Raw genomic sequence first — 20,025 nt, 5'->3', positions numbered from 1 at the left:
TGCAAGTTTTCTGGGGCCATGTGTCTGCCTGCAGTGCGGGCTTTCTAATAAAGACTCCCAATCCAGTCTCTCAAAATGCGGCTTCTCTGTGTATCGTGAGTGAATTCCCATATACCACCTGACTGGCCATTTTATTTTCACAGGTAATTTCTCTTCGCCTTTGGATTTCATAATTGGCCAAAGTGAAAACATCTATAGGTTCTTGGTTTGTCCTACTGGAAAATTCCATTCCCGTACAAATCTAAACAAAGTTGGATTCAAGAAGCCAATCATATGAAACAGGAAATTTAATGAAATATATGTCATCCTGGCCTGTGGTAAAGAAGGGAAGAAGTGTCTTACAGAGCATTCATCAAAATAGATTAGCTTATTAACCACAGAAATCTCAGCAAGCTACTGTAATTCAAGATTTGTTTCTCACACAAAGGCTAACGCATTTGCAGCTATGCAGTCTGGGACACATGCCTCCCAACATTGCTGCATCAGGGGAAGTTGTTCATGACATAGGCGTTCACCACCCTGCACTGCATCAGGAAAGGAGTGTAACACGTCACTTACCAGTCACTTCCTTCCTACAGTTCATTGGCCACAGGAAATCACGTGACCTCCATCAGAGCCCAGGAGGTAAAGACAGGCATTAACAAAGCAATCCCACGGATAAGTAGACGGATACCTGGCGAGCACTGTCTACCACATACCTATTCCATGATTTCAGAAGGGCTAAAATATCAAAAGTGTTCAGAGTACCTCAATTGTCAAAAAAGGAATCGATAAAGGCCTAGAAAACAGAAAGACTGAAATAGTAGTTGCATTGTCTCTAGTTATTAAATTGGGGGCTTTATTTTCTTTGTATTTCCCTAGCATAGCAATCTTTAATAAACATTAGAACCTCAGAAGTCATAACAATTGATTTCTTAATTGAGAAACACATTCAAACCATAGATAACCATGACTTTGGTGAGGAAAATGGCTCCAAAAAATGGCAAAAAAAAATCTTAAAAATATACTTCATAATTAGCCAGTAAGAAGAAATGTAAGAAACAAGCACAGACATGACTATTGGTTGCCACACAGGAAACTCTCTCTGATGAACTCATTGTTAAAGGGCATCAAGGCAAGGAGGCAAAAAGAAAGCATAGCCACATTCATTACTCAGCATCTCAGGAGAAAAGGGAAAAGGAGTTTAGAATCAAAAAAGACATCAAGCAGGGAACAAATGAACTAAAACAGAAAGAAGGGTCAGAGGTAACGAGATTATACTTTCCCTCCAGGTTTGTTTCCTCTGCCGTCAGATTTTTAATTAGATAGTCCCCCTAATGTACTCTTCTCTAATATCTAATGCTAGGACTTTCAGTAGGCTAAGACAAAACAGAGGAAGCAAAAGGGGGGGGGGGCAATTTAAAAAAGCACTGGAAAAAGGAAGCTACATTAAGAGAAAGAGAAGTCCTTGTGGTCGATTAAGTATAGCCTCTGGTGTTTGAATTCCATTTTCACAACCTTGGCATGATGGCTTAATTTCTCAAGAATCTTGAGTCTTCTTCTATAAAATGTGATAAGATTACTTACCTCACAGGTCTGATGAGATTAACTGAGATAGTACAACACTTGAAGCATAGTAGGCTACTAAGTGAAGTCCTTTCCTCCTTCCTGTTTCGGGATTAAAGGAGAGATTATAACTACAGAGAACATGAATTGACACTAAAACCTCACTTGTCTCTCTAGTGATGATCTAGGCCTGCTTTACTCCACTTAAGAGGCTTTACATCATCTGGAAAGAAAGGTGTCTATCCCTCGGCATATACAAAGGATTAGTTCTGTGACCCTTCAACTCTGCAAATAGCAAAATCCACCACAACTCTTGTAAAATGGCTCAGCATTGGCACAGACCTTACACACAGTCTCCTGTACACTTTAATTATCTCTAGATTACATATAATACCTAATATATTGTCATTTAGGGGATAATGACAAGAAAACACTCTGTTCTTATTTAAACAGGTCTATTTTTTAAAAAAAAATATTTTCAATCTGTAGTTGGTTGAATCTAGAGGTGCAGAATCCATGGATGTGGAGGGCTAAATTTCCCCCAGAAAATCCACAGGAAGAGGTTTTTTCCCCCTCTTCTCTGCATTCACATGATTTCGGTCACCTACAAACGCACACAATTTTAAAGTTGCTTCCAAAGGTTTACAAGTGTTTTCTCTCCTCAATGAGAAGACTGTGCCGAAGTTCAAAGCCAGATCCCACTGCCAAACATGTATGTCCTCAATTATACCACAGAATAGACTAAGATAAGATTTTATTAAAAGAACAGGAGGAGATCTTTCCATTTTTATTTCCTGGTCCTAGGGCTTGAACTCAAGGCGTGGGTGCTGTCCCTCATCCTCTTTGTGCACAAGGCTAGCACTCTACCACCTGAGCCACGGTGCCACTTCCGTTTTTTTCTGAGTAGTTTATTGAAGATAAGGGTCTCACAGGTTTTTCTGCTCGGGCTGGCTTTGAACTGTGATCCTCAGATCTCAGCCTCCTGCGTAACTAGAGTTACAGGCATAAGCCACTGGTGCCTGGCTTATATTAATTTTTAAAGGGAAATAGGAAAGGCTTTAAGGAGGATCCTTTCCAGGCCCATTTCTTGACATTGATGGTAATAAGAGATTCCAGAAGCATCAATGTGCATTGGAAAAGGAAGACATGATTTGGAACCTGACTATCAGCACTATCTCTACTAGTTCTTGTGACTTTGGGTTGGTCACTTAACCAACTCTTTCAAGGTTTTTGGTAATAAAGAGGAGAGTAATTGCTATCTCTTCTAGGTTCAGTGAAGAGCTAAAATGAGAGGTCTTTATCAACTTTAAAGTAATTGTCACATGAAAGACATCATCAAGACCTTTTGGGTCCACAACCTCTGGGCTTAGAAAACATACCCATTCATCCACAATTTTCCTTAATTATTTAAGTGACAATGAATCAAGATTTTTCAAGGTCTCCTTAGAGATGAAGTGACCCCAAATCCTTAATCCTTAAATCTCTCTCTCACACACACACACACACACACACACACACACACCAGTGTGTGCCCTACTCAGTCCACTCTCCTTTTCCCACTTCCCTAGAAGAATTGTTTGTTAACCTTTATCCAGTCTCATAGAAAAGCACACTTCCTGCAAAGAAAGTCAGGGCTTCTCACTCTCTGAACCTCGCCCACCCTGCTGTTCCTTTAAAACCAGTTTTCAAGAAAGTCATGTGAAGGAAAAGGTTGAGCCACACGCTAACCTTGGCTGTCTGTTTCTTAACCAAACTCTCCTTGAGAAATTCGACAACCACATCTGGGGAATTCTCTACAGCAGAAGAATGAAGATGGGGCCCAGCTGGTTGTTGCTACAGACGGTAGAACCAAGGGTGTTTTCCTGGATTGCCAAAGAGGTACAATGTATTGTTCCCAGAAACCAAATTGTCTTCAGGGTTTTAATGGCGGCCTTCTTCTGAAAATACCCTCACTGCTGAAGTTACCAAACCACTATTTCCATAAGAACTCTACTTCTTCTGTGAACTAGGGTGTTAAAATTATGGCTATGCCGGTTCCCAAGTGACTGAAGCTATCATTAGTATTGTTATTATTTTTGTTTATTGGTATCTCCATGGCAGCCCCTGTTCACAGTGTACTTTGTAATTCTTAATTAGTAATAGTCCTCAAAGATGCCTGGGAGGCAGAGGGGCTGAGCCAGAGTTAATATTCTGTGTTACCTGGGAAGGAACAGAAATGTGCAGAGTCGCTTTTTGGTTGCCATTCCTATTCAGTGATGGTCCAGCTTGAGAGACACAAGCGTTAGCCTCAATCTGGTCCCATACTTACATTGCCTATAACTAGAATACCTCTTAGTTCTGGGATGTTATTTACCACTATTATAACACAGGAAGCACAGACCCAGGAACAGAATCAGAAGCAGATTTTATATGTGGAATATACCTCGATAATCATCTAATTGACTATTATTTACCTTCAAATGGGACCAGAGAGAATATCCAACTCCCTCAAGGTGCTTTACTCAGAGTTCTTTTTTGTTTTGTTTTTATGCCATGTTTGGGTGCCTTGCCTTTCTGTGTTTATCACTTTTTCTTTTTTCTTCTGCCTATTTCTTTAATTAAAATGTGTGTACTTTAAAGTCCCAACAAGGAAACCTGGAACATGGATTTGCTAAGTCTGGAGTTCTACCATCTGCACTCCATCAGCCTCAGGATGTAAAAAAAAAAAAAGAAAAAGTCTTTGAAAGTAACGATTGAGAAACAATAATGCAATATCATATACTTTATGTCTTCTTTCCCCCTAATCTCCGTTAGTAAACTGACCACTGGCTCCTGACTGACGCTTTGCTCCTACCTCTCCCACGAGCTTTCTTCATACAATTGGGATTTATCCTAGAGAAGGCCAAACTTGCCTTTCTTTTTTCCAATCCTGGGGCTTGAACTTGGAGGCTGGGTGCTGTCCCTGAGCTTTTTTTTGCTCTAGGCTAGTGCTCTACCACTTGAGCCACAGCGCCACTTCCAGCCTTTTCTGAGTAGTTCATGGGAGATGAGAGTCTTGTGGAGTTTCCTGCCCGGACCTGCTTCAAACAGTGATCCTCAGATCTCAGCCTTCTGAGTAGCTAGGATTACACTTGTGTATAAACTCAAGTAGAAGGCCACTTTACTGTAATATAACTAGGGCTGAGAACTCTCTCCTAGAGTTCTTTCACTTCTGTAGGAAATACGTTGATACTATTCACAACTTCTTTTTTTTCCCCCAGAGTTGAGGACCGAACTCGGGGCCTTGCGCTCGCCAGACAGGCGCTCTTCCACTGAGCTAAATCCTCAGCCCCTACGTTGATACTATTCAGAGGAATGAGAAAATTACTAATCTCTCACTGATCCAGATCTAATCATAATGTTATTTCAGATGCAGATTAAGCTATGTTGTTCTTTAATCAAGCAATTCTCCCACTTCAGGAAAAAATGAAGGCTCATCTTCCTCTAAAATTCCATTCCATGGCTGTCAGAGACTGCTAGCTTTCTGTCAGTTCACAAGTAGCTTTGGGACACAATAAACAAATTAAACAAGATATAAGCTACTGGATTTCTCTCCAACTCTAGTCAGCTCTAATTCTGTTTGTTTTGTTTTGTTTTGCTAGTCCTGGGCTTGGACTCAGGGCCTGAGCACTGTCCCTGGCTTCTTTTTGCCACTTGAGTCACAGTGCCACTTCTGGCTGTTTTCTGTATATGTGGTACTGGGGAATTGAACCCAGGGCCTCATGTATACAAGACAAGCACTCTTGCCACTAGGCCATACCCCCAGCCCCAGCTCTAATTCTGATTTGGGTATTTTTCCCCCTTCCTCTTCCCCCTCAAGTTTTAAAAACTTGATAAGCTTTCTACTACTCTTCCCTTTTCCTAAGACCACATGTTTGTAATTATATACAGCAAACAATAAATAAATGAACCAGGTCAAAAACTCCTAGCATCTTCGCAAACATTACAATGTCCAAGTATATATAATCTGTCATTATTCTGGCTACTACCAGGTTAAATGAACATTTAAAAATGCAAAGCTAAACTATTTCCTGTAAATTTCCCCATGACGCACTTGTGGCCACACCTACTTGACAGAGACTTATAAAAGGCAAAGAAGCCTGCCTGAGTCAAGCTGTGTGTCTCCAAGCAAAGGGAGTCATTGCATTAGCACTTGAGTCGGCAAAGGTACTGTTCTTATCGTAACTCCGGCTTTGAAACTATCTTTTGCTTCACCTATTTGCTCTCTTCTCTCAAACCACCTTCTATAAACCTATAACCTCTTCCCTTTTGTTTCTTTTCTTGTCCTTCTCTGATTTGGTATGTGAGCTAGAAGCAGTCAGATTTCAGGTGACTCTCTTGCCTTACAAATTGGAAACTGAGGCAGCCAAACTGGATTCCTATGAGGCCATCATGGGTACAGCCATGTCCTCTGGAGGGACTCCCTACTACACAAAACTACTAGGAGAAATCTGATAATGTCCAGCTCTCTTGTCTCTGTGCTAGGCGCATATCTCATTGCTGTGGGTTTTGATTTTCCTCTTAAGCTGCCCAAGTATTTATGGAATGTCCATCGTGTACATTGGGCGCATAAGAAACATCAAGAGAAGTGAAACATTCTTTAAAAAAAAAGAAAAAGTACACCAAGTACTAGAGATGCGTATAAAAAGAATGCAAGTGAGTGAGTGAGGAGGAGAATAGGAAAAAGGTCCTTTATGGGTTAGGTTGGTCAATGAGGATTTTCAAGAAGCACACAGTAAAGGTGGCTGCTCTACCAAGCACTTCTTGGAAGCAGGCTGAGCTGATCGCTACTGTTATTCTCTTGCAGAAGTCAAGATGGCGAAAGTCCCAGACCTGTTTGAAGACCTGAAAAGTTGTTACAGGTAAGGAACCTTTTCTAACTCTTGTGATTTAATAAAGGATTCGAGGCTCATAAGAATCTAGACCAGGAGTTACAGTGATTGACTTAAGGTAGGGCTGACAAATGCTATCAAAATGCGTACTGACTCTGAAATCAGAGAAGATTCAGAAGAGACTCAAGAAAACTAAGCATCCAGTATTCAGTTGGGATTGCCAGGAGAGAAATGCTGTAGAAGAAGCATTTTTTGAGATGAGTTGAACCCTACTTGAGTGCTACTATTGACGTGGACACTGTCTCCATTGAGTTCCCATGCTGAATTAGAGTAATTATGTTTTAATAGAGTGCCTAAGGGAGAAATTAATAAGAAAGCATGATCCCAATCAGGAAGGGCAGACGGTTCCATAGCAATTAGGCTGCACTTAATCAAACTGCATCCACATACAGCAGGAAGATAAATGAATGAAAAGTTGAAATTAAACAATATTTTTAAATTAACAAATGCTTCCATAGGCTCCCAACATACGTTAATATAGCTATTGTTGCCAGGACCTTTTGCCAAATATAAATTATTGCATATGCTTTGATGAATACATAGGAGCAATGTATAAGAGGATTTAGGTGTTGTTTCAAAGTATTGCTTTTCTCTTAAGGAGTTTAGCTCTTTTCTTTGAAGTACAATAAAGCACTTCAAGTTCTTAGCCAAGCCAGTTTTCATAGGTAAAGCATGGAAAAGTGCAAGGTTCATTTTGGTGATTATTAATTCAAAATTAGTAAATTATGAATTACTGTATATGTGTGAATATGTAGAAGTCCTTAATTTACACAGATCATGAGTATGTGTTATCCAGAACTACTATAGTCATTAAAATATAATGTTCAATGACTATAATAAAGTAGCAGGCGCAATTACATTCTGATTATTTTTCTGACAGTGAAAGTGAAGAATACAGTTCTACCACTGACCATGTCTCTGTGAATCAGGTAAGCAAATGCCTGGTGTATTATGGTTCTGCTTTCTATTCATGAAGTTGCTTCACCAAATGAGCATAATAATGAATGGAGTCTTTAGACACTTTTTCCTCTCACTAGAAATCCAGAGACCCACATTTCTTCATTATCAAGGAGACTACTTGCCTCTTTACACTAGTAGTTGAGCCTTCTTCATGCTCATCTATTCCAGAACAGAGCAGAACCGAGACTCAGAGGAATGTTTGTGCCAGGTTGCTTCTTAATGCTAGTTATGCCATCCTGGGACAGCTCCTTTACTAGAAATCTGTCTCTTAGAATGATGTGTTGTAGTCTAACAGCAGCACCAGAGGTTAGAGGTAATTCTCCAAACTGAACAGCTCATAAACCTGAGGAAGAAGACGCAGACCAATTGACAGTCAGAAATTTGCCATCACTCACCAAGCTGTTACTTTTTGTGTCTATAGATCTGGCTTTAAAAGTAATTCCCAAACGGGCACCAGTAGCTCACGCCTATAATCCTAGCTACTCAAGAGGTTGAGATCTGAGGGTCGCAGTTCAAAGCCAACCCAAGCAGATACGTCCACGAGATTCTTGTCTCCAACTAACCACCAGAAAACTAGACGCAGAGCTGTGGTTCAAGTGAAAGAGTGCTAGCCTTGAGTACAAAAGCTCAGAAACAGTGCCCAAGTCCTGAGTTCAAGCCCCAGAACCAGCACTCAAAACAATGTTATTCCTAGAGGAACACCATCCTAGGCATGATGTGGGACGGGTTGCACAGGTACTCCAATCCCTGTATTAGATGGTGTGGCGTTTCCAGGTAACCTGTATACAGCCTGTAGTATACTTTTAATCATCTCTAGATTACTCATGATGCTGGAAATTATATAAATGCCATGGAAATAGTTGGACTGTATTGATTAGGAAATAATGACAAACACCTGTACATGTTCAGTACAGACACAATATAGTTTTTGAAAGTATCTTCAATCTGAGGTTGGTTGAATCAAAGGGTACACAGTTCTTGGATACAGAAGAACAACTGCATTTCTAAAGTATTTTGAGTACTGTCAAGTAGATTTTGAGCACCTCTTTAGAGGAAACTCATGGAAAACTACCGTTTACTAAGATCATTTGTTAACCCATTGCGTTGCATTACCTAAAGGTATTTTTGAGCCTGAAGATGGGTGAAAAAGACTTCCCAAGAAATCACATGTGTTCAGGGATATCCATGGCAGCTAGGAAGGAAGGGGAAACGGGAAGAGATAATTACTCCAGACAAGAATGAAGATCCTTCTCAATGTCTGTTAGCTATGCTCCTCTGAATCAAGATTCATTCTATGGCCATAGACAAGTCTCTCAGTTTCCATTTGCCTTCTTCACAGAAATCCTTCTACGAAGCAGCTTATGAACCACTTCAAGAGGATTGCATGGATAAATTCGTGAGCACCTCTGAAACCTCTAAGACATCCACGCTTACTCTCAAAGATGGCTTGGTGGTGGTAGCAAAATCCAGCAATGGGAAGATTCTGAAGAAGAGATGGCTGAGTTTAAATCAAACCCTCACTGATGATGACCTGGAGGCCATTAACAAGGATGAGGAAGAAGGTAAGGGGTCAAGTACCACGAAACTCTAGTTTTCCAGTGTGTGTGTGTGTGTGTGTGTGTGTATGTGTGTGTGTGTGTGTGTGTGTGTGTGCGTGTGTTTAACTGAAGGTAAGACTTTCCTGCCCAGGTTAGTTTCAAACCTTGATCTTCAGATCTCAGCTTCCTGAGTAGCTAGGATTGCAGGCACTGGGCTCAGCTGTTTTCCAGTTTTGACTAAATGGAGATAGTAGTGTATAGGGGAAAGAAAATCAGGCATCCGAATACAAGAGGGCAACCAGGCATTAGTTTGGTAACTACAACAAAGAAACATAATTTTTGTTCTGCAGGGGGAAGAGAAAAGAAGAGGCTTGAATCTAGAATGCTTGCTCATAGACTCATTTCTTAACCACATCGTTAGTCTTGACTTCTAATCTTTCCAGAGAAAGTTGTTCTCTTCTGTTAGTAGGCAGCTTTTCTTTAAGCCTCCTTAGTCATGTTACTTATCTTCCTGTGTGTCACTATTCTCTACTAAAAATGTAGCTAATCAGAATCCCTAGCTCACTGACTTGTAAGATTAAATGAGTCAATAGCTCCAAACTTCTAGACTAGACTAATGGCTGTATTTAGTAATTATCCAAGAACTCTTAGTTGTTATCATTACTAATGCCTTTATTAATACTACCAACACTATTTAGTACTGTAAACACTATTTAGGCTGTACTAAACATTGAAACAATCTTAGACTCTCATTTTTACATATGAGGAAACAAAGCTCATTGAGATCCGTAACTATCTTGAGGAGACACAAATCTAACTGAGCTTGATCCAACTATGAAAAATCTGGTTTTCTTCTACATCTTTAGTACACGCCTCAACATGATAGCACTTTAAGGTGGCACCTGAAAGATCACACACCTAGAGGTGTTAACGGAGAACATGAAAGTACTCATTGGATATGTAGAATTTATACTAATACTATGGTGTGTTCCCTGGGTCTTTTCTGACATTAAGCACATGCATGCGTGTGTGTGTGTGTGTGTGTGTGTGTGTACACAGGCTTAATAGTATTAAAAATACACTATATAAAATCTTAAACCCAGCTTTTTTCACTCAGTAATATACTAAGAACATCTTTCAGAGTTGTTTTGCACCATTATAAAAAATGTCACAATAAATATCTTTTTTGGTAAGTCTTCATTTCTGATTTCTGTTGCTGTTTATTGCCTTAAAACAGTAAGTGAATTATTCAGTTTCAAGGATTTCTGAAGCAACTAATAAATACCATTTTACAGAAAGATGGTAGATGATACCCTCAAAACATAATATATATACTGTATGTGTAATATTTTACTTATCAAAAATATTTTATATATTATATAATATTTTATTTATTAAAATATCTTGTATAATATTTTATAGTGTTCACATGGTATGTAATAATACATAATTTATAATGATAATTTTTAATAGATAAGCTATATAGAATACTTTCATATACTTTCGTAGCATAGATAATTTTTAACAGATTCATTTTTATCTTAGTATTCATTTGAAAATATAGATGAGGAATAGTGGTAGTATTCCTAGTCACTTAGAAACTTCCAAACAACCAAAAATAAGAAACTTGTACAAATGGTCTCTTTTTCCCCTTGCATTTTATTGTTATTATCTATTTCCTGAGGAATTGGTTTTAAAAGAAGCAAATAACTTCCTTCCAGAGTTACTTCCTACTTGTATTGTCATGTGTATATTATCTGTTTGTACCTAGACATTAATCTGAATTTGTTATCATTCTTTTAGAAACCATTAGGTCTGAGTTAGCACCTCGCAGCTTCCAGAGCAGTGTAAAGTACAAATATGTGAGGATTACGAAACAACAATTCGTCCTGAATGATGCCATCAATCAAAGTATAATCCGAGATACATCAGGTCCATATCTCAGGGCTGCTTCCGTCAACAATTTAGACTATGAAGGTAAATGACCAACATATCCTACTCACTTCTTTTATTTGTTTATTTCCATCTTTCTTTTAAAGCACAAACTTCTCTACATCCTTGGCCCTGCACAATTCTTCATTCTACTAGAATCACCAGTAAAAATCCTAGGTAAGAACAGATATATCATCCAAATCCTCAAATCCAACAAGGGCTCCTAGTCTTTGTGAGCGCCAAGTGGAAGTGGAGCATAGAACGTTCTGATATATCTCTTTGATTCCTGTCATCTTACATCCTGATTTTTAAAATTAAACTGAGTCTCAGAAATATCCAATGATTTAGTCAAATTTACCCAGAAGCCCTTGAGGAGGAATCACTTTCCAATAGAAAACCTGATCACTGAATATAGAAATAATGTCATACTAGAAAGAACCTCAGTATCTTTAATAACATAATGATAGGACAAGACAGCCAGTTAACTACAATACCACATGAAGAAAGTTGGTGTTGAAAATTTTTTGTCATGCAAATCCAATTTTTTTTTCTTTCCAGGCTTTCCCCATCCTGCAAATCCAATTTTTATGGACGGGTCTAGTTTAGCTATAGGACATGTCATTCAGTCTACAAAAAAAATGATTTTCAAAGAAGGCGCACTTCAGTTAACATGCTTTCCACTCTACAATACAAATTATTTTATGTTCTATTTTCCTACCTACTCTTATTTCACATGATTTTCCCACACATTGATGAGTTATACACACACACACACACACACACACACACACACACACACACAGAGATACTTTTTCTTTATTTTCTTTTGGTACTAGGAAATCAAACTCAGGACCTTGTGTGTGCTAAGCAAGCACTCTGTCACTGAGCCATTTCCCCGTCCCTGATTTACCATTTTGAATGGCACTAGCGTGGCCAATATTGTTGCTATGTTGGTGCTATGTGTTTGCTATAAGTAGTTCTGTTATAGACACTGTTTCATTTACACATGTGAATACATAATGTATTATATATAATTGTTTTCCTCTATCAGATTGTATCTTTAGATTATATCCTCAAGGGAAACTTCTATATCAATAAGCATAAGTAATTTCATAGCCCTTATTAAGCATTTTTCTCTCAGGGAAACCAAACTACTTTGCATGTACATATGACTACTCCCTAAATGTCTTTAAGTTATTATGAACTTACCAACTAATAAATTTCAGCATCATATCCCACTAACGTTACTCTAATAAAATCAGCAAATGTTTATTCGGTCCCTAACCATCCTGTCAACTTAGAAAATTCTAAAAATATTCACCTATCTAGGTAATGCAGCAATCATGGTGAAGAACGTGTAGCTGTACAGAATTCCATCCCTCTGTTTTTATTTTAACCACAGTTACATATATACATACATGAACACACACTCTCTGCATAAACATTTGATTTTTATTCCAATACAATGGATTCTTTTTTGGCTCTTGTCTTTGACAGTGAAATTTGACATGGGTTCCTACTTGCCAGCAACAGAGCCTTCCAAACTTCCTGTGACTCTAAGAATCTCAAAAACTCGACTGTTTGTGAGTGCTCAAGATGAAAACCAACCTGTGTTGTTGAAGGTCAGTTGTCTTCAGGCTCCAACTTAACCTCATTGATATCTGATTGTGGTAAACAATCCAATACACAGATGCCCCTAACAGAGTGAAATAGTCCTCTTTGCTTCCTACAAAAGCCCCATCTGCCCATCCTACCCCTGTCTGGCCTATCCATAGAGGTAATCCTAGGAAGAATCAATAAGAAAAGACAATGAGGCGACAGAAGAAAATACATAAGTTGACTTCTTATTTCTCTTTCCTTGCCCTGCCTGACCCTAGGCATCCATTTATCTTGTTTGGTTGGGGGTTGTTTTTTTTTTGGTTTATTTTTAAATTATCATTAAATAATTATACAAAGGGTTTTCAGTTCAACATGGCAGTTTGTGAGTTCAGTGCATCTTTTTTTTTTTTTTTTTTTTTTTTGCCAGTCCTGGGCCTTGGACTCAGAGCCTGAGCACTGTCCCTGGCTTCTTCCCGCTCAAGGCTAGCACTCTGCCACTTGAGCCACAGCGCCGCTTCTGGCCGTTTTCTGTATATGTATATGTGGTGCTGGGGAATCGAACCTAGGGCCTCGTGTATCCGAGGCAGGCACTCTTGCCACTAGGCTATATCCCCAGCCCCAGTTCAGTGCATCTTGATCAATGGCACTCCCATCCGTCGATGCTATAGATCTTTACTTATTGCTGCTGTCTGACCTACATGACGGGAAGCAGCGACAATGGGCTTGCCCCCTCCTTGGTTCTTATTTAAGAATTTTATCTCAGCCAGCTGAGATAAGAAGATAATGTAGCTGCCGATGTGCATAAGGCAGAGGCTGTGCGTTAAGACCCAAATGCTGACCCTCCGACCCTCTTCGCTAACGCTACCACTGTTCTTCATGCCAACCCCATCTTCTCTACCTAACTCTCAAATATCCTCTCTCTCTCTCTAGCTCTCACGCACATACACACACACACACACACACACACGTACGTTTTCTTTATTGTTAAAAGGTAATTATATAAAGGCATAATCGAATAGCTCCTATACCACAACTAAAAGTTACTGAGTGTCTGTGTTTGTCAAACTAAATCAAGTCAAATGAAAGTGCAGTGGCTTCATTCACGAATTCATTCACCAAGCATTATTTACTGAGAGCCTTTATTTTTTAAGCATAGTGCCAGCAGCTCTGGGGACGGTGTGATTCAAAGTCCCTAGCCTTATGGAACTTTGTCCTCTGGAGCCACAGACAATAGACAAGACAATCAACAAAAAGTGTAAGATGGGGCTGGGAATACGGCCTAGTGGTAAAGTGCTCGCCTTGTATACATGAAGCCCTGGGTTCGATTCTCCAGCACCACATAGATAGAAAAAGCTGGAAGTAGCACTGTGGCTAAAGTGGTAGAGTGCTAGCCTTGAGCAAAAAGAAGCCAGGGACAATGCTCAGGCCCTGAGTCCAAGGCCCAGGCCTGGCCAAAAAAGGCAAAAAAAAGTGTGAGATGCTATAAAAGATATACTTTATATGCTTACTTACCTTTTAAAATGTTTAGAGGTTTTAGAGTGCTCAAATTTGATGCAAAATACCACATGCCATAGCAAAGGTAAAACAATGTTTCCGCTCAAAAAGATATTAGTGTCATTGGCAACCCTTGTGATTAAGTAAGATTTCTCTCCAACTAAATAAATCTACTCTTATGCGTCTAGAAGGCGTGCAAGAATGAATGAATGAAATGACCACCACAACAGAGTCATAGGCCTAAAATGCTTTTTCTCAAGAAGGACAAACGCGGGCTGGGAACATGGCCTAGCGGTAGAGTGCTTACCTCGCATATATGAAGCCCTGGGTTCAATTCCTCAGCACCACATAGATAGAAAAAGCCAGAAGTGGCGCTGTGGCTCAAGTGGTAGAGTGCTAGAGTGGTAGAGTGGTAGAGTGAAGCCAGGGACAGTGCCCAGGCCCTGAGTTCAAGGCCCAGGACTGGCAAAAAAAAGAAAACGAAAAGAAGAAGAAGAAGAAGGACAAACACCTGGAGACTGTGCTTCAGTTCATTTTCCAGCATCTTCTTTTCCTGTAACAGAATTTGGTTCTCTTTATCATAGGAGATGCCTGAAACACCAAAAACCATCACGGGGAATGAGAGCAGCCTCCTCTTCTTCTGGGAAAACCAGGGAACGAAGAACTACTTCACGTCAGCTGCCTACCCAGACTTACTCATTGCCACCAACGAAGAGAGTCTGGTACACATGGCGAAGGGGCTGCCCTCCATCACAGACTTCCAGATATCCTAGAGCCAGCCTCAGCGCCCACAGCCTCTCAACTTGTGAAGTGTTGACCCTCTGTATGTACTGTGTACATGAAGAAGTCCAGTTCTTTACGCTTCGTCATCGGCTGAGCACGTGCTGAGCCTTGGTAATTCCAGATGAGTGTTTACCCTCTTTGTAAGAGAACTAAGTCTCATAGAACCAACACTAGCATATGATGTTATTTGTTATTTAAAGGACACCCTATACTTTGTATGGTACCAATGATTATAATTATTATTTTTCATAACACTCTCAAAGCGTAGTTCTACTGTAGCAACCAAAGCTACTCTTCCCATACTACACATGGGTTAACTAAGGTGTAAGAAAACTAAAAGATGCAATAACATTTGGGAAGAGAAGCCAAAATTTCATTCCAACTGTGTACTTTCTGTTTCTAGGTTACTAATAGGCTCTGAATCAGATAGGTTAACTTTCCTGGACCTCAGTTTTCAAAAGAGAGAGATAATATCCATATATACTTCCTGCCTTAATCACTTTTTATGTCAGTGAGGCAATTTTGGTTAAAAAAAAATACCTCTTGAAACTGAGCCTCAAGATGATAAACCATGGAATGTTATTTTTAAGTATTTATGTATTTATAAATATATTTAATATAATTATAATATTATTGTATTTATGGAAAGTCCTTGAATCCTATGAGGATGACCATGCATTCTCAACAGTAAAGTTTTATAGGCTGAGTGAATTAGAGGGACTTAGACTAAAACACTGTACACCAGATCATGCTTTTCCTATAACTATGAGGCCTATATTCTAGAATCCTTTAAATTGTGGCAATATATTTATATCATTTACTTTCTCTCACTCTTCTGGCCTTAAATTTGCTGTAGCATTCTTAACTCATTTGACTTGAACTGCAGTTAATTCCAACTACCTAAAAATAGGAAGAACTAGACCCTGGAAACAATCAAATCATTGTTATCTAAACTTCCTTTTCTGGAATGTAACGGATATTTCTTTTGAGTTCTGAAAGTTATGATCAGATCATAATGTTACATTACTGTCAATAATGATGATAAATATATTATTAGCAATCATAATTGGATAAAATTTGCCTAAATTTACATAAATAAAATTTGAATAAAATCTGATCTGATGGTTATAGAGTCTCTTTTTTGTTTGGGCTTCGGGGAGTATTATTTTCTCTTCCTTTTCTTTTGTGAAGGGGTTATTCTGTGATGACTGTCATCCTCATTCCCTGACAGCATAGTCATTAGGAACAAACAGTAAAATTTACATAAAACACTAATAGTAGTATTAATTTTACTAAGCCAAACCAAGATTTCATAATTTTTCTTTCCCTTTCTGTAGCTGACACTATTCATAAATGACCCTGAAAATGACCATTTTCACAGGTTTTATACATATACATACAAGTGTTCATATATAAATTCATACGTATAGGGTAACACTAAAAACAAGTAATCAAGCTGGGTACCAGTGGCTCACACCTGTAATCCTAGCTACTCCGGAGGCTGAGATCTGAGAATCCTGATTCAACCAACCTGGGCAAGAACATCTATAAGACTCTTATCTCCAATTAACCACCCAAAAAAGCCAGAAGTAGAGCTGTGATTCAAGTGGTAACGCATTAACACTAAGCGGAAAAAGCATAGGGATAGTGCCTGGGGCCTAGGTTTAAGTCCCAGGACCAGCACCAGAACAAATTAAAAAGAAGAAGAAGGAGGAGAGCGCAGGGAGGGGGAGAGGGAGGGAAAGGGGGAAGGGGAGGGGGAGAAGTCCATTTTCAAAGCATGGCTATAAGACATGGTAAATTGGACACAATTTTAAATCAAGGGAACTTGTAATGAGATATGCAAGATAAGGAAAGAGTAATCCAGGAAACAGATGAGCCAGTTTCCTGGGACTGAAAATTGAAGATTAGATGATGGGTGCTATTTTCATCAATGTTTTTAGTGGAAATAAGAGTTCTAGGATGAGGTATGTTGAATACAACTTTACACATGTGATTTGAGCTACTGGCAAGACACCTGAGTACAGATGTATAATTGGCAAGTGATCATGTATCTGGCATTTAGGATATATTAGAACTCACACTGATTTGGAAAACATCGGCATGGAAGTAATAGCTATGTGACGCATAAATACCCACGAGTGACAACAAAGAGAGAAAAGTATATGGTGAGCACCAATGGCTGTCCTTGAAATTGCCTTTTCCCTTTTGTTTTAACAAAACCCCAGTTTCATCCAGAGGTTCCCATGCCCTGCCTCAAAGAATAAATCTAATTGGTTTAAATTCGCATTCATTCTCTCCTCACATTACTAATCTTGTTTAATAAGATGTCAAACTGCTGGGGGTAGATACAAGAGAGAGCTTTGTGCAGTAAATTCCTTCTTTCCTGTCTGATATCTTTTATGAGAATGTGGTGACTGGCTTGCAAAAACAGAGCATCTGAGCAAGGCAGAATGAAAGAGAAAATGGATCACAATCTCCAACATTGTTACCCTAAGAAGCTACTTCCCAGCATTAGGAAGACAATACTGTTGCTACCAAGTCATTTTCAATTGATGCTGTAACGTACAGCCAGTCAGTCTAATTAATACAGAGTAGCACTAGAGACTGAGTCCCTCATTTGTTCCACTCTGTCTCATCTTAGAAGCCACCGTTTCACCAAAGCTTCCTTATCCCAAGTCTTGCTAGAATAGGTTTCTTTGATGTCCTTGGATCTCAAGAAATATTTAAAAACTAATATTAAAACTAATATTAACTTAATATTTAAGAAATAGGGAAATACCAAAAAGAACAAGCAACACAAATGTAAGAAATATTAACAGAATGTAGCTTCTCAGCCTCTGATTGATAGTGACATATTAAGATTATGGAAGTGGCATTCTCCAAGGCCAGCTGTCCATTCTCTTTTCCATCTCTCTCACTGCCTAAGCAGTAAGAGGATCACTGTGATGAGCTTCAATAGTCACAGCACTGGACTCATGAAAGCTGATTTCTTTCTCCCCATCTTGTAAGTCAGTCTCTGAGCTGATCTGATAAAAGCCAGAGCCTACCTTTAATTCCAAGGTACAGAATCAAAAGGTTCTCCTCCCATTGAGTCACCTCCCTTAACATTTCAAAACACCTACACTTGAACTTTTAAGGGTGACAGAATTGTTGAAATAGCAGTAGTAATTATGGAAGGTATAAAGTATGCTTGTGTATCAATCGATGATCGTTGAATTTATGGTGATGATTTTGCTTTGATGCATTTTCTCATTTGTTGTTATCTTTCATAAAGTATGGTGTCAAGAATTGAATATAATATTTAACAGGTGGTTAGTTCAGCAAGCCTAGAATTGGATTCTCTTCTTATTTTGAGTACCATGCCTTTGTTCAGATAGCTTATCCATTTGTTTTTTGATCACCAAATGACATTGTTGATTCATTTACATGCGTAGGTAAATAAGACCTGTGGGTTTCCAACCTAAATTCAAAAGTGTAACTATATCCTATTGAATTTAATCTTTTTAATTTGTCCCCAAATCTTCTAAGTTATTCTTATTCTCTTATCTAATAACTAGACTGCCTGTATCACGTACTAAATGTCCTTGTGAGACATACCATTTGGAAAGGATATATCTACCATGTTCATAGTGTACTGTAGAGTCTAAAGAATACATCTTTATAGTATATCTTATTTTCATTGAAATGGTTATTTGTATCAAAAGAGATTATGGGAAGTTATACACTATAATATTAACAGTTCTTATCACTGAATGATTGAATGATTTATAAGTTGTATGGTTTTTCTGGTCATATATTTTTATCAGTTTTTGTACTGGTCCTGGGGCTTGAACTCAGGGCCTGAGTGCTGCTGTCCTTGAGATCTTTCACTTAAGGCTACCACTGTACCTACAACTTGAGCCACAGCTCTACTTCCAGCTTTTTTGGTAGTTAATTGAAGATAAGAGTCTCAAGGACTTTCTTGCCCATGCTGGCTTTGAACTGTGATCCTCATGTCTCAGCCTCCAGAGTAGCTAGGATTACAGGTGTGACCTACCAGCACCTTGTTCAGGAAGATTTTTTAGTAAATGTAGGATTACTTAAGAAAATACCAATTTATACAACATTTACCATTTAAAATATAGACAATGGATTAACTTCAATATACATAAATTATACCTCAATTTTAAGTCATTTTAATTTATAAGGAAAAGAAAGATATCCCTATTTCATTTCTCCCTTCCTATAACCAGAATGGCCTTTCTTTGGTACCTGCTCTCAATCCTGAGCATAAGATGTTCTACAAGATAAATCTGCTTTTACTTTAAATGCCTAAAATTCTCTGTAAGGTAATTTACATTTCTTGTGGATATATTGTATGCTGGTCTCCCTCCTTCCCTATCCTCCACTCATTCTGGCCAAGAACATGCTCCCTTCCTTTTTTGAAAAACTTATGGCCAGGGCTGGGAATATGGCCTAGTGGCAAGAGTGTTTGCCTTGTATACATGAAGCCGTAGGTTCGATTCCCCAGCACCACGTATATAGAAAATGGCCAGAAGTGGCGCTGTGGCTCAAGTGGCAGAGTGCTAGCCTTGAGCAAAAAGAAACCAGGGACAGTGCTGAGTTCAAGGCCCAGGACTGGCCAAAAAAAAAACCAACTTACGGCCTCTTTCTCTTTCTGTTTCTCTGTCTGTCTCTCTCTGTCTCTGTCTATCTGTCTCTCTCTCTCTCTCTCTCTCTCTCTCTCTCTCTCTCTCTCTCTCTCTCTCATATACAAAGATAACTCACATGGTTATCACTGGAGGTGGTGACTGGAAGTATACAAGTTTGAGTCCAGCTGGATAGAAAGCTAGCAAGATCCTATAAAAAGTACTAAAAAGTGACTGCTGACTTGGGCCCAAGAATTAGCTAAGAGCCAGGAGAAAAGCTTGCCACCCTTGCCTCTGCCTTGTATCTTTGCTCTAGGTCATTCTCTCTGCAGTCAGTTTGCAATTTCTTTGGTATCCAAGGACAGGACTCATCACACTGAAACTACCCACGAGGAATAATACATCCTCTCCTGTCAGACTACCAGTCAGACAACGGTGACTTCTTCCCTCCCCTCAAGCACCCGGGTGACAAAGAGATAGCAAGTTCCCTGGAACTCCTTCAGAAGCAAGGACTGAAACAATGAGGAACCAGGCAATACTTTGACCAGGACACTTTCATCATTATACATACGTTTCGCCCCTGCCCCAAGATGCTGTTTCTTTAAACATATACTTCATCTCTGTACCACAAAG

At 39.1% G+C, this 20,025-nt stretch overlaps 1 protein-coding gene across 2 annotated transcripts; it reads left to right on the top strand.

Annotated features, from left to right (window-relative positions):
• The first annotated feature begins 3,334 nt into the window (after positions 1 to 3,334).
• Il1a (interleukin 1 alpha) lies at positions 3,335 to 15,816 on the top strand. 2 transcript variants are annotated; one of them, XM_048352369.1, is made up of 7 exons: positions 3,335 to 3,423; positions 6,371 to 6,425; positions 7,336 to 7,384; positions 8,755 to 8,977; positions 10,757 to 10,930; positions 12,383 to 12,507; positions 14,563 to 15,816. In XM_048352369.1, exons 2-7 carry the CDS (start codon positions 6,379 to 6,381, stop codon positions 14,749 to 14,751), a joined length of 807 nt encoding a protein of 268 aa, XP_048208326.1. In that variant the 5' UTR covers positions 3,335 to 3,423; positions 6,371 to 6,378; the 3' UTR covers positions 14,752 to 15,816. The 2 variants fall into 2 exon arrangements, with proteins under 2 accessions (XP_048208326.1, XP_048208325.1); XM_048352368.1 differs by lacking the exon at positions 3,335 to 3,423 and adding an exon at positions 5,688 to 5,730.
• Positions 15,817 to 20,025: the final 4,209 nt, after the last annotated feature.

The sequence above is a fragment of the Perognathus longimembris genome, chromosome 8, assembly GCF_023159225.1.
Source record: "Perognathus longimembris pacificus isolate PPM17 chromosome 8, ASM2315922v1, whole genome shotgun sequence".
Lineage (NCBI taxonomy): Eukaryota > Metazoa > Chordata > Mammalia > Rodentia > Heteromyidae > Perognathus > Perognathus longimembris.
The sequence above is the reverse complement of the archived record's forward strand: the minus strand, read 5'-3'. Positions and strand labels throughout refer to the sequence as shown.

Bases quoted from the DNA above. Each gene is read 5' to 3' on its own strand.
- Il1a (XM_048352369.1), top strand. From the start codon at position 6,379: ATGGCGAAAGTCCCAGACCTGTTTGAAGACCTGAAAAGTTGTTACAG. The intron at 6,426-7,335 runs GTAAGGAACCTT...TTTTTCTGACAG, and splicing joins GACCTGAAAAGTTGTTACAG to TGAAAGTGAAGAATACAGTT. The intron at 7,385-8,754 runs GTAAGCAAATGC...CCTTCTTCACAG, and splicing joins ACCATGTCTCTGTGAATCAG to AAATCCTTCTACGAAGCAGC.